Source organism: Hemicordylus capensis, chromosome 11 (genome assembly GCF_027244095.1).
Source record: "Hemicordylus capensis ecotype Gifberg chromosome 11, rHemCap1.1.pri, whole genome shotgun sequence".
NCBI classification, from domain to species: domain Eukaryota; kingdom Metazoa; phylum Chordata; class Lepidosauria; order Squamata; family Cordylidae; genus Hemicordylus; species Hemicordylus capensis.
Genome location: NC_069667.1, coordinates 12,001,732 through 12,017,173, shown reverse-complemented (window position 1 = coordinate 12,017,173; position 15,442 = coordinate 12,001,732). Strand labels below are relative to the sequence as shown.

The window sequence follows — 15,442 nt, the reverse complement described above, 5'->3', positions numbered from 1 at the left end:
TGTATATCAGTTCACTGTTCCTCCTGCTCACTTATCCAGGGTGTCGACCCTCCATCCCATGGGCCAACTAGGCCTCAGTCATATCTCTGAAGTCTGTGTCACCTTCAGGGTGGACATATCTATCTATATATTTAATTCTCTTAAACATACTCATCGCTAAGCCCATGTGTGGCAGCTCCTGTGAGAGTTCGCAAGCAGCTGCCGGACTAGCGATGGAGGAGAAAATAGGGATGCTGGGGGCAGGTGGAGGCGGGTTGGCCCGGCCGGTGGGAGCAGCAGGTGACAGTCGCAAGCCGGCTTTGGATTGTAGTCTTCTTACTGAGTTTTTCGGAATAAAAAACAATCCATGTAACATCAACTTCAGAAGCTGTATTTCTGACACAGAGAGCCACAATGCAAATCACTAGGGAGCACAGGACTGAGTTATTAATAGGTGTGAATTTGCCTTTCCCCCCACTCCCCAGACATTTTTATATCTAAAGGTCATCAACAAACACAACTGGTATTAACTGTCCCTTGCTCAGTAATCTGGGAATTGAGCACCTTTAATGAAAAGAGTGAGTGAGTTCTCTTCTCTCAGCCCTTTGCTCTTTGTCAACAGTATTTCTGTTTTTCTCTCCTGATAGGATGAAAAAGCAGAAGGATTCATCAGTTTGCCAGAGTTCAGGATAGACAGAGCCATTGAATGCAGGAGGAAACAGTAAGTATCACAGGAGAGGTCTCCAACTTCTCATTGCACAAATTGTTTCCTGAATTTTGCAGTTCAAGATTACCAGGTCTCATTGCCAAAGGGTCTTTCCTAATTTTGTACAGGGAGGACACTGAATGTGCAGTTTGCTTTAGCATTCCATTCCTATGCATCCAACAAAGGCTGGACAGCCACCTGTAGCAGAGTTTCCTGCTCTTGGCAAGGGTTAGCCGAGAAGACCTCCAAGGTTCCTTCCAGCTCTAACTTTCTATGATTCTCTCTTTCCTAATTCTAATCTGCAGCAACTCCTGCCTTTGCACCATAGTGAGAAATGCTGTCTCCAAGGCTTGTGCCCAATTTACCTAAACGGTCACTGTCTTCCTTATAACTCAACATCAACTTTCTGATTACCCCAAATCTGAAATAATCATTATATAGTTTTTGCACTAAGTTAGGGCATCAAGAACACAACCCACTGGGGAGTTCTTCTACATACACACTGCTTAAAGTTGGGGTAGGCAACCCAGGCTCTCTAGCTGTTGTTGAACTACAACTCCCATCATCCCCAGCCCAGCCACAATATATTTTGGCTAAGGATGATGGGAGTTGTAGTTCAACAACTGCTGGAAAGTTGTAGTTCAACAACTGCTGGAGAGGCTGCCTACCCCTGGTTTAAAGAAGCGACTCACAAGTGCTTAAGAACATCCTTAGATAAATATTTTCAGTGGCCTTGTGGGACATCTTTCTCATTCAATCTAACGCTGGCACGTCTTTGGGGGTGCAATTGAAAATCAACAATGTGGTTATGCCTGCTTCTTCTTTTTTAAGCCACTGGTCCAATAGAATAAAAATGTGTTCACACTTTCTGGAGCATCTGGTTATAAAAGGCAACCATGGCACCAATTCCTACATCTGACATCCAGACGAGACCCTCTGAAGACTTGTGACCTTTAGTTTGGAATCTTGTAGAACTGTCTTGGCATATGGAACTCTTCACATTTTGGAGCTAGGCATTGTCACTGACATTCTCCATGTTGCCAATTGGTTTCCTGTCGGATATAATGGCCTTGTTTAATATACAACTAAATATTCATTCATTCGCTCACTCTTTGGTAACACATCAAAGACAGAGAAATAGGTCACAGCTGCACTGGCCCGAGGGCAAAGAAGAAAGAATATGTAAGAATCACTCTTACGCCACTGAGAACTAGAAATCCAGCTTCCCCAGACAGCAGGGTACACCTCTTGGGTGTTAGAGCTTCGTAAGATATGTGACAACCCACACAATTTAAACCATCATAAGTCATAGTACAATTGTTGTATCCCAGCCTGATAGCTTTTCACTACAGAGCCTCCTTTTACGATCTCGCATTCTGAATCCTGAGTATCATAACCAAAACATGATGCATCTCTAATACAGCAGGCAGATTTCCCAGTGTTTGGAGGCTGACTCCAGAGGGTGGTGAGGTCAGGTGCTTGCTATGGCCCAACACCCCCAAACTGCGCCCATTTCCCATGATCAAGAAGCTCACAGGCAATATGAGATAATTCTTTGTATGCACTCCTAGCATTGCTTTCTAATTAAAGGGAAGGACCCGTTGTGGGTGCCTTGCCCAATGGAGCCCCTGAAATCCTGGAAGCAGCACGGAACGCACATGTCCAACATTGCAATGTAAATATACATTAATTCAGTTTATGATCTTGCTGAGATTCTAGTTTATGGTTCTGCTCTCCGAAGGCACACCCAAGTTCGGGGCATGGAAGCCAGCACTAGCATGCCAGAACAGCTTGTGCCCATACATTTCAAGGAGTGGCTCTTCTATTATCCTTCCTTGGCCCCGCTATTCTTGGGAACCCTCTTCTATGCTGCTGTATTAATTAGTAGCTACTGTGTGCCACCTAGTGGACGCTCCCGGGTTTTTTTGATCCCCCCATGTTTTCAGTGTGTGTGCTCGTCTTTGTGAAACAGAATTTATTCAGGTTGATGGAAGACATTAAGCAATAAAATTTCTGGCTGGCTGTTTATTTCCCTTCCAATCTGACGGCGCCTGATCAGCTCTCATGAAAAACACACATGTGTGAGTTTCTGATTTCCAATTATGTGCTACTCAACAGACTCTTCTAGGCAATGCTGGCTTCTGGAGGTTCTAGACTGTCTAGATTGTGACTGGGCAGCTTGCCACATCCTTGGAAAACCACAAAACCACTAAAGGAGGTGGTGGTCAGTGACAATCTCACCAGATTACGAGAAGTCTTATGCCTTTTCTTCATGTAGAAGCTGTTTAGCCATGCAGGTTGATTGTGGCCTCGGATCACTATTCCTGAGCTAACCATACCATCTTCAGCCCTTAGGGCTACTGTCTTGTTAGATTCTCATAGCTGGGTGCTATGTCAGTTGCTTTATTGTCATGCAAAACTCTTGTCTGAACTGATAAATGCCCAGGACTAGTTCTTAGGCAAGATCTATGAGCTTCCAAGCTCTGGAAACAACTTTTCAGCTCACAGAACTTTCTAAAGATCTTTCTCTTACAGGGCTGCTCAGACTTGGGTCCCTAGGTGTGGTTGGACTAATTCTAATCAATGGTATTCTAATCACTTCTGGGCAGAGGGGTATCTAGGGAAAATAGTGCCTAGGGCAAACACTGAAATTCTGCCCCCTATCCAAACATCTGAAACCCATCTTTCAGATAACTTTACCATAATATCAGCTGAAAAATACAAGTCAAGCTCATTAATCTTTTAATATTTCAAAAACTATTTAGCAGTGGACATAGCCAGACCAAACAGTGCTGGAAAACTACAAATTGCAGTATTCTGGGGCTCATGAAATACCCAAATACTATGTGGAGGTGTACTTGGAAAACTAAACAGAAGTGCCTGTCTAATTCTCTACTATGCATTGTAGCATCACTATTACATAAGTTGTAAAAATAAATGGAGAATTTGACATTTCCCAGATACTCTGAAAATAATTAAAGGATATGCAGAGTAAACTGTGTCACTGCTTGGAATATATTCTAGTATTTCAGAAAGACAGTTAAAATGAGAGAAAGAGAGCAGGAAACTCCCAGTGGGCCTTAATACTAAGGATTTCACACTGATTAGACAAACTCACCATTAATGGCCATATTATTAAGACATCACATTTAACTCACTTATCACAAGAATCAAAGTAAGAGCAAATGAATACAATCCTAGCTCATAAGCTTCCTCCCAGTATACACAAGCCCTGATTCTCTATACATAGTGCCAAACTAAATATGTGTACAGTGACATATTATATTATTAAAAAAAAAAAAAAAAAACCTGTTGCCCTTTTGGGGGGCTTCCTAAAGGCTGTGGGCAGGTCTGCAAAAGCTCCCTCTCCCCCCCCCCACTGGCCTCTAGGGCCTCGCAGGGACCATTTGAGCATGTGCAGTGGCCTCTTTTTTTAAAAAAATTTGTTCTTAAAAAATGGCCACTGAAAACAAAATGGCCACTGCACATGCTCAAATAGCATGGCCTGGGGCCTTATAGAGGCCATCTGAGCATGCTCAGTGTTTATTTTGTTTTCACTGGCAATTTTTAATTTTTTTAAAAAAAAAATTAAAATGGCGCCCCCTTCAAGTGGCGCCTGGGGCACGTGCCCTGCCTGCTCCACCCTAGATACGCCCCTGCTTCTAGGAACCTGAGTTTGAGAACCCCGTCTTAAGACACGGGAAAGTCATGGGAGTCCTTTATATCCACATACTAGGTATAATGAGAAGCCAGTAACAGTCTTTAGGAATTTCTTATTGATCAGCATCAAAAGAAGACACATTGAGTTTTGAGCACAAAATAACTGGCTTTCATGTTGTCAGAAGCATTAAAGTGTCCTGTACAAGAGGAACGAATAATGGAGGTAAGAGATCTGAAAAGCAGGCCCCACATGGAGCTCTTCCAGAAGAAAAATGTCAGAGGGGAAGGTCTCTTTGATGAGCAAGACACAATGGAAAAGTTGGGATTCCATTGCACTGTATTTTCTTGGTGGACGGAGAGTAAAGTGTCAGCTGGGTGCTGTTTACTCCAATAATTACATCACAATGGCATTGAGGTTGCTTTGAAGCTCCCCACTGCTTTAAATGCATTAATATTGTCAGCTAACTCTGCAACTCGGCAAAGAAACACACCAAAACAAAGAGGAGGGGTTGAAAATGATGTATTTCAAGTTGGCTCTCCCCCCGCCCCCCCTTGGCACGCCCCTCCAGCGAGCTCTAGCCTCCGCTTCCCTGCAGAGCCATTTCTGAAGAATTATTCAGTGGACACACCATCAAGAACCCAAGGTCTCCAGCATGCCTTTCAATTTCTTTTTCCTACCAGCAAATGCCATCTTCCATCAGAGAGCTATTGTGCCAAGGAAAGCGAGCTTTTTTGGAAATCGTTCCCTCTGCGAACAGCAAGTGTCTGCTTTGAAAGGGTTTCCAGTTCATTTCCTAAAAGGTCACACATTGAGGGGTATTACATGCACTGCTCTGCTGTGACCTGGTCTGAGTTTCTAATGAAAATGCAGAAAATGGCTCTTTGAAGGCCCTCCTAAGGAGCTTAATAAGAGAATGATACTAAAAAAGATTTAGGTAGTTGCACATCCTGGACCAACAGCCGGGCACACAAAAAAACCCCATTGAGTGATCCTTTATTCAACAGAAACATTCTTTTTGGTGGCGGTGAAGTGACAGATGTTACTTTCATGGTTTTTTCTCTCCCGATACTGACTTTACTGCTCATCAGAGTTTTTCATTTAATTCTTAGACTTTTAACCTGCCTGACCATGGAGGATAGTTCAGTCAATGACTATTAGCCATGAGTGGAGGTACAATTTCATGCTCAGAGGTACAATACCTCTGAATACCAGTTGTTGAGGGATGAAGATTGGAGGAAGGCCTTCACACCCTGCTTCTGGGCTACTTTGAGGCACCTGGCTGGACACTTCTGGAAATAGGGTGCTGGATCTTGATCAGATCTAGCAAGACTGTGAGGCTCAGAGGAGCTATGCAATTTAGAAAACAGCGCTGATACACCTCCTTAAAGTATCTTGTGGGGTACTTGGGGGCAAAGCTAAGACCACTGCTAACTGGATAAACTAATATTTTAGCATTGTTATCTTTGTTATTGATTACCTTGCTTATTTTGTAGATTGTAGCATTGCATGTATCCTGGTCTATGACCATAATAAAGTACAAGAGAACCTCGTTAATTGTGGGTCCAGCACCTGCAATTTCACGTATCCGCGGTCAGGTAATGGACACCAGACCTCGGTATACATGGGGGGAGGGGAATGGGGGGAGAGTTAAACCCACGTATCCACAGGTCAGGGGGTGGCTGGAATTAGAAATTTCAGAAGTCATTTCCGGCCACCATTTTGTCCATGGCAGAGATCAGGAGCAATTTATGCCTCTTTAAAAAAAATAAAATGCCCCCAATGAATGCAATTTTCAGCTGATTCTTTACTCATGCGGGGCATTGCTGGACTGCTGGGGACTCATGAAGCATGGTAGGCCACATCCCCCCTGTGTTTTAGGGCCATTTTACCCATTTCCCAGACATTTTCCTGACCTCCGGGAACCTGACCCCTGGATTTACCTTGCCCCAATTACTCAGGATTCATGGTTACCATATCCGCGGTAGTAGCAGAGAATGGAACCCTTGAATGCTGAGCGAATACTGAGGTTCTCCTGTATAAGTAAGTAACTGGATAAAGTTAGAAACTTTTTAAAGTGGGGGGGTCTCTTATATTCAACAGGGGGAAAGCAACGGCATAGCCCAGCCTAACATACCTCCCAGTGTCTGTTGCTGGTGTTTTCTCTCCCCCCACCGACCCCCCGCCTTTGCTATTGTAGCTTTAGACTGTGACCCCTTTTTGGACAAGGAACCATGTTTCTTTATCTTTCCCCCTTAAATTGATTGGATACTTTTTTTTTGTTACGAAGTTTGGATGCTCAAAGCTGCACACGCTCTTGCAGTCTTGGTCTGCTTGCACAAATGTTGCTCATGCACGACAACGATACTGGATAGCTTTGCATTGTTCCCTGCAGTAGAGATGGCCTGGGGAAGAGGGTGTTTACCACCGGTGGCACCCTGCCGCATTGATGCAACACTACTCTAGAACACCAGCTCCCAACTTAGAGGAACTAGCATGGTTCCAGCGTGGAACCGCCCTGACCCATTTTGGAAGGGCGGTATATAAATCAAATGAATAAATAAAAATAAATAAATAAACTAGCTAGCACATCCTTGCATTCGTGCAACATATTTGCACTTCGGGGATGGGGCCGTAGCTCAGTGGCAGAGCATCCACTTGGCATGGAGAAGGTCTTGGGCTCAATCCCTGGCAGCATCTCCAGGGCGCTTTCCAGACTAGACCCTACAACGGGATCAGGACGAATCTTGGAAGTGTGCTTCCCTACTTCCTGTGTCGTGACACCGCAGTCCCTACATGGACAGCAGGGTGCCGTTCACATTTCCAATGCCTTGTTGCGAATTTAATTGCTGCAATATAGGGCAAGGACATTGTATATCCGGCGTGGAAAAGTTGCTGTTTTTCCAGGTTGTTAGTTGCTGCGAGACTGCTCCCCCGGCTGTTTTTGTTCCGTATGTGACTTGCCCGAATGGAGGCATTTAGCTGCTGATGAGCAGCTAGTCTGGAAAGCACACCGGTGACTCCTCCCTGCAACCCTGTAGAGCTGCTGCCAGTCAGTGTGGACAGTACTGAGCTAGATGGACCAATGGCCTGACTCACCATAAGGCAGCTTCCCCTGCTCCTACTGCAGTGTTAGTCTGGATGTCAGCCAATAACAATAATATACTAGCTGGGCCGGGCACAGAACATCTGCGCCTCTACTTTCCCCTGCCCACCGATGCTGATTTCTTTCTCACCCTGCCAGCTGCTGCTGCTTTCTTGCCCACCCACCACCACTGTTTTCTTACCCTGCTCACCACCACCACTGTTTTGTCCCCGCGCCGCCTTTGTGTTTTCCGCCTCGCCTCCGGCGTCGCCACTTTCCTCTTCTACTTCTGGCAGCTTGCTCGCGAAATCTTGTGAGAGCTGCCACACATGAGATCAGCGATGGGTACCCCATATATATATATATATACACACACACACACATACACACACACACACACACACACATAAACACACACACATCCTGATTGGCCTCAGCCACTGAATACCTGACCAAATTTAAAACTGATTAACCCCTGCTGAGCAAAGAGGCACCTTTTTAGTGGTGATTCTGTTTATTGAGCAGGGGGTGAGCAACTGGCGCTCTCCATCCCCAGCACAGCATCCCTCCAGGGGCTGCTGGTGGTGTCTATCTTACGTTTCTTTTTTAGATGGTGAGCCCTTTGGGGACAGGGGGCCATCTTTATTTATTTATACCCATGTAAACCGCTCTGGGGACTCTGGTTGAAAAGCGGCATATAAATATTTGTTGTATTCATACTTCCAGCAGATACTTGAGTTTCTGAATGAGAGAAGTTTTGAGGCGGGAGAAAAGCCACTGAAAATGTCTTCCTTGTCTTTCCCTCCCTAAAATAAAATTAAAAAATGAGAGGACAAAGTAAGAGAAGAGCAAAGGACACGTGGGTCTCCAAGAGTTGTCCACACAGCAGAAAGCCACGGTTTCCCATTATGTCTGAACCAGGCCATTGTGCCAGTCACTATTGCTCAGCCTCTAGCCTGCTTCATTGGGTTATTGAGAACAAATGGAACAACGGTTCTGAAATGATTGAGTTGTTTAAGTGCTACAGGAGGGGCAGTGGTGGCGCTAGTAACAATATTTGGTGGTGGTTGCTTAACTGGCTCATTCAATTTATATCCTGCCTTTCTGTCAGCATACTCATGGAAATGATCAAAATTACCGGTGCACAAAATGGTTACAGGAATTCTGCACCCAGTTCCTAAAGAGCCTGGCACAAAGTCCTTGCAATCTCACTGGAACTGTGTGATGTTTTGTGTTTTCTTCACCGAGTTTTAACAAAGAAACTTACAAAGTTCTTTTCCCATGTCTGCTTTTCTTGCAGTGCTTTCAAAGCTTGCCATCCCAAAATTAAGAGCTTTTATTTTGCAACTGACTGCCTGGAAGAAATGAATAGGTAAGACACATTTATATTCTGCATAGAACTAGAGTAATTTTATTCTGATATATATGGAGCAGGAAAACGAAAGGAAATTACTCTTCCCTGGGCGTGTTGAGATTTCCCAGGGCTCTGAATAGATACTTCTTACACATTTAATGGAGATGACTGTGGAGCTATTTGTACAGCTGAAACTGGGGATGGATTAACCATGATGCTAAGTAGGCCACAAAGTAGGGCTTTAGCCAGATTGGTCTCCTGTTCAAGTAAAATTATCTGAGAGGGTGCAGGTTTTTCTTGCATCTGGAATTGCCATTCACTTCTATGGCACAGCCACATGGTGTCATTTTCTTTCTTCTTCTTTTTTTAACTTCCAGTGTTTTTTGCATTTCCCTTCTGTGCTTTTCAGACCTGATGGATGGCAGGTTTTGGTTTTTGGTTTTGGTTTTTTAAAAAATGCAGTTGCAGTTCTAGCCTATTTAGTGTCAGCAAGTGGCTTTTCAGGGCTCCTGTGCTTTTAAATTAAAAATGTTGTCTTTGCAAGTTTAGCCCATTTTATTGCTTCTCTTGAACCCAGATACAGGTTTAGTGAGTAATTCCCTTTGAACAGCCATTCTCTGAATTGCCCCATATCCATTTTTGTTCCCACATGGTAGGGGGAGTCTTTACTGATTTCCTCTCATTCTTTCTTTAACAGTGAAATAGTACTATAAATAGAATAGTCTGGGGCCTTCCCTGGGGTATCATCACGTGTAGAGCTGCCCTAAAAGAGGCGTGAGATATACAAGGCGAAGGGAAGAAAGAAAAAGAATTGAACATGGGGGGAAAACTGGGTTATTTTATACTCTCTTCTCTGGAGAGGGAGATCTTTCTGCTCTGTCCCTGATTGCTATAATTTGGGTATTGTTCTCTTCCGGGTGAAACCAAGTGCTCTTGCCTATTGTGTTCTTGCTAACAAACAAAAGTTGATAGCACTAAAAATCTATAGCCCATTAGCAGAATTGCTTGATTTCTGTCTTAATATTTTCCATGATGCAATCACACACCTTTAAACATAGTATGCTAGTTGGGGAAATCCAGACATTTCCAATGACACTATAAGGCTCTTCACATGAGCAGCCTAACCAGCCTGGGTTAGACTGCCGACATGCAGTGCCATGATTGGGTCCAATATTGGCACTGCCGCCTTACCTAACCTTTTTTTCAACCCCAGCCTTTAGCCAGACTTAAGGGTGCAAGAGAGCCCTTAGCCCTGACACCAGGGTCACACGTATGCATGAGCTGCACACAGCCCGAGCATACACAGCTGGACTCCTGGAGTGCCCAACTCATGGGGATCCCCCAATTAACTGCACTCATCATGTGATGCATTGGGGGATTCCCAGAGGCTGGGACAATGAGTCCTGGCCTCCAGCGATCTACGCTGAACTAAGGAGCATGGATTGTGTGGATGTACAATGGTGCGCCCATGAGCACACAATGGATCATTTGGGGGGAAGGTAGGTGGAACCCTGGCTCTCCTCCTCCCCCCTTGCCCTCTCTGGGGATCGTGTGCATTGGCTTTATATTGTCCATCTTTCTAATACCTGTTTTGGTTTCAGCTATCCATTTGCGTAGACAGATGAGTTTTTCTTGCTTTTTTTCTTGCTTTGTTTTTAGAGCTGCTGAATATAAACTGCCCATTTTTTATGGGTGCATGCATGTATGTATATAGTACATTCATGTATGTACTATATTTATATGCCATGTTTCAGCTTAAAAAAAAATCCAAAGTGGTTTGCAAAACAGATTAAAAGCAAATATCAGCAATTAAGATCAGAGAGAGAGGGGTGGGGCTATATATCGGAGTTCTCAAACTTGGGTCCCCAGGTGTAACAATGCCCATAATTGCCAGCCACAATGGCTGAAGACAGTTGATGGGAGTTGTATTCCAACAACATTTGGGGACCCAAGTTTGAGAACCCCTGATGTATATGTGTACACACACACACACACACACACACACACACACACACCCCAAGCAGCATAAATAAGAAAAACACCAATAAAAACCTCACCCTGAAAATGGCCATCTCCCACAGCTTGAGGAATGTCTTCACTTTTGAAAATTTTAAAAATGTCTTCACCTGCCTTCAGATCTGAACGAGAGGAGGAGCCAGGAGGGCTTCACTGGAGACCATTCCAGAGTTCTGGAGCTATCACTAAAAAGCCTGCTCTTAGCATAGCTTCCCCTGAGATCATTTGTAAAAGTCAGTGCTCAAGGGAGAAGACTCTCCCTGAAACAAAGCAGACCCAGACCACTTGCGTCTTTCTAGGTCCAAACTATCACCTTGAATCGAGAACTCCTTCCTAATTTGAGAATTCTGATGTGCCAACGGAGCTCCTGGGTGCAGAGAAAGGCTTCTCTTACCCCATTTATGGAACTCTTTACATGTCAGAGCACATCTACAGAAGAAGGGGATGTGGAAAGGAGTGTGCGTCGGAGTTTTGTATGCATCAGAATGGCTGAGGAGCTCTGGAATGGAGTTTAGTCGGTGCTTCTAGTTGGTCACTGCATGAAGCCTTCATAAGCACATCAGAACATCCCTGCTGAATCAGGCCCAAGGCCTATCTAGTCCAGCATCCTGTTTCCCACAGTGGCCCATCAGATGCCTCTGAGAAGCCCACTGAGAAGCCTCTGAGATGCCTCTGAGAAGCCCACAGGCCAGAAGTGAGGGCCTGCCCTCTCTCCTGCTGTTGCTCCCCTGCAACTGGGATTGAGAGGCATCGTGTCTCTGAGGCTGGAGTGGTCTGATCCATCAGCGCTCTTCTTAGAGGTATGCCACATTCCCTAGGCTGGCTCCAAATTTGCAACCTATGATTTGCAGCTAAGCTGGCTACCTCCATCTCTACTGGATCTACATCTGTACTGATGAAAAGGTTCTGTATCAATGGGTGAGGACTCACCCTCAGCCCACATGGCTGTTCTTCAGGGCCTTTCCTGCTGTTCTGCTTGTTGCAGACAGATGATGCTTTGCAAAATTAATGTCCTCATGCTGCTTTGTCAGATCTGCACTCACACGCTTGTGTTCCTGCCATGAATTATTCATGAAATTAATACATGTGTTCCAGTTTGTCTTGGTCACTCAGCACCTTGTCAAGAGAACAGTATTAGTGCTGGGGCACACATTTACTTGGAAGCAAGAGTTCCTTCCTTCCTGGCATATGGGCTTGTACGGATTTATTCCATCTGAAAAAAAATCAACAAGGAATGTGGTGTCTTTTCATTGGTTCAGGAACTAGAGATGATCATGGATTTTGAGATTAAAAGGAAAAGGAGAAGAAAACGGTTGCCCAGATTAATTCCAATTAGACAAAAGCAGCAACTTATTAATATTTTTAACTGCCCTAAAGACAGTGCTTGCTAAGGACAAGGGAGAAGCTGGGACTGTAAGGAACCCCCTGTTTTGGTTCACTCCAAAACAGATTTTGAAAAGCATTTCAAACCTGTAGTTGCAATGAGTGTGAACAGTTGAAAATTATAGAAAGGGATGTTTTTTGTTCTGTTCTGTTTATTATTTCTTATTTGTTAAGAATTATTATAATATTATTATTATATTATTTGTTCTGTTGTTATTGTGTTTGGTATTGGTGATCATTGTACCATAAGTTGCCCTGAGACTATGTGGAAATGCAGAGTATACATGTTTTTTAAAAGGATGTTTTTTTAAAAAAAAAAATCAGATAAATAGGAATGCATTGCTGTATTTTGCAACTATGCATTGCTGTTTTAAATCCAACTGATTTAAAACAGTAATTTTTTTCTTTTTAAAAAGCAGAATACTATTGTAAACAATGAGCTCTTATAAGAATTTTCCACATCCCAGCTATGAAAAAAATGGGAGGATTCACATAAGCCCTTTTCTCTGAAATTGCCATCCTTGGTTCACTCACTTTTGACAGAGGATCTACTCGACATCACTTCCAAGAAATTGATTTCCAATATTTTCTGCATTCCCCTTCCTGTATTTTTCCAGACCTGATTTGTGGTGATGGAGTGGTGGTAATAAAATGCAATTGCATCCCCCGTATGTCCAGTGTAGATAGGCAAAATGCTATGAAGGCTTTTCTGTGATCCTGTTCCTTTACATTGAATACTCTCTCTTTGCTTGTTCAGCCCATTCTATTGCTTCCATTGACCCTGGCTGAGAGATTAGTAATTGCCCCTTGAATAAGCCTCTCTGTGAATTGCCCCATGTCAGTGCCAAGTTTTTAATCACTGTGCTTAAGTGAGAGACACTGGCAGGCACAGAGCCAGCCGAGCGGCGGCCTGGGTCCAGCCCCGCTCGGTGGCCCCTCGAGGTACGCCCGTGCGCATGATGTCACGCATACAGGGGCGCGGCTCGGGCTCCAGAGGAGCCCAGAGCGAACTCCCCCCTCCCACGCCTGGGCCACTGAGAGCCAGCCAGGGGAGAGAATCAGCCAGGGGCGCTGAGAGCCAGGGGAGTGTTTTTCCCTTTCTCTCCCTCTCTTCCGCTGGCAGCACAAGTGAAGAAAGGGGTTGGGAGAGATCTGGTGGGGCTTCTCAGGGCCCAGTTTATGTTTATTTTATTTATGTATTGGTTTGTTTGTACAATGTCTATACTGCCTTTCATAAGGCATCTCAAGGCAGTTTACAAAAGTTAAAAACCAATAAAATTCCATTAAAATCATATTAAAAACCCTAAAATCAGTTAAATAGTAAAAACCATAAAACACACCAAAAAAATCTGCCATTAAAAACAAAACAAAACACCACAAGAACTGAAAGACGTGGCAGCCCCTCAGGGATAAAAGCCAGAATAAATAAATAAAATGTCTTGAGTTTGTTTGTTTTTTAAAGCAGCCACAGATTTCAAAGAGTGGACATCCACAGGGAGAGAATATGCCAGAGCCTGGGGGCAACCACAGAGAAGGCCTTGCCCTGCATGCACGGCAATTTAGCCTCTCTCAACATCGGCACACAGAGCAAAGGCCCCTCTGACAATCTTGTTGGGTGTGCAGAAACCCTTGAGAAAAGGTGGTCCTTCAGTTATCTAGAAGGGTTTTAAAGGTAATAACCAAAACCTTGAATTGGACCCAGAAACAAATTGGAAGGCAGTGCACCTCTTTCAAAATAGGTGTAATATGCTCCAAGAGAGCAGTTCCAGAGAAAACCCTGGTAGCTGCATTCTGCACCAACTGAAGTTTCTGAATTCAAGGGCATCCCCACATAAAGCACATTGCAGTAATCCAGCTGTGGTGTGACTAAGGCATTGGTAACTGCGGCTAGATCTGCCTACTTGAGAAAGGGCGCACTAGCCAAAACTGTGCAAAGGCACCCCTGGCCACCTCCTCCACCTGAGCATCCAATAGTGGTCTGACCACCACCTCCTTGAGGCTCAATGGCATCTTGCCTTCCCTTAGTGGAGCATTAATAATTGGTTCCAACCACATAACTGTTCCTTCCCTGGCAGATTTTACTAGCCATTAAGGGCAAAGGTCCAGAGCCCATGATGTTGCCTAGGATCTTAGCCACTTCCTCAGACTGCACTACCTGAAAAGAATCCATCACAACTGCGCCAGATGGTTGTTGAGGCATGTCTCCTGGATCTGCCAAAATCCTGGAGTGCAAATTGGCACCGTTGCAAGCAACTTTATCAGTTAAATGAACTGGCTTCTGATAATTCTTCCTTTGTCACCCAGGGGCCTATATGAAGCAGTGACTTTGCCACACAAAACAGCTCTCCTGGCCTATAAGAATGCTGACCATTCTAATTGGCAAACACAATGGAGGCAGGGGGGCGGGGAGTTTGATGCATGACACACACATACCCCACCACCACAGAGTAGTTCCTAAAATGGGCTCTAGACCATGTTCAGTCAGATTCATTACGGGTCTTCCTCTAGCATCACTCTAGCCATCGTCCAAGTTGTTTCATTGCCCTAAGCTCCAAGGAGAACCAAGGAGTGGAATGGACTCCACCAAGCCAGAGAGGCCATTTAGGAGTCATCATATCAACAGCCCAGGCTATCTCCACATTCTGGAGATTCACCAGGGCCTTGACAGAGTCCCCAGTTCTGGACACTGGAAACTCCCCAAGAGCTGTCTGGAGACTGAGCGGATCCATAAGCCTTCAGGGGTGGACCATTCTAATTGTTGTAGTAGTAGTATTGTTTATTTCGGCCCAAGGCCAGCATGACCATTCTAATTGGTCCACCACCCCTTCAGAGGCTAGAAGGAGCAGTCAAACTTAACCCACAAGATGATTTGTCCATGACAAGGGAGTTGTATCAAATTTCCCCCACCTGCAGATCATTCAGTTCCTGGTTGGCAAAAACCAAAATCCAGCATATGTTCCACCACATGAGTAGGGCCCAATATTAGTTAGAGATAGGCCCATGAAGTCCTGAGTTGCTCCTACTAGGGGGGCCTCAGCGTGGACATTGATAATAATGATAACTAGCTGGGCTGGGCGTAGAGCAGCTGCACCTCTAGTCCCCCCCACCCCCGTTTTCTTCCCTGATCGCTGGCCTCCGCTCCCTCCACCTGCCTGCCCGCTGCCACTGCTTTCTGCCCACCCACCCACCACCGCCATCTTCTTTGCCTACCTGCTGCCTTCGCCCGCCCGTCGCTGCCTTCTTCCCCCACCCATCGCAGCC

At 44.8% G+C, this 15,442-nt stretch overlaps 1 protein-coding gene across 16 annotated transcripts in view; it reads left to right on the top strand.

Annotated features, from left to right (window-relative positions):
- LOC128335599 (connector enhancer of kinase suppressor of ras 2-like) overlaps positions 1-15,442 on the top strand; it is a 443,349-nt gene that overhangs the window by 409,716 nt on the left and 18,191 nt on the right. For all 16 annotated transcript variants that reach the window (XM_053274147.1, XM_053274152.1, XM_053274150.1 and 13 more), the window contains 2 exons: positions 627-700; positions 8,729-8,800. In XM_053274147.1, the coding sequence (XP_053130122.1) occupies positions 627-700; positions 8,729-8,800 (146 nt within the window). The remainder of the gene's footprint in view (positions 1-626; positions 701-8,728; positions 8,801-15,442) is intronic.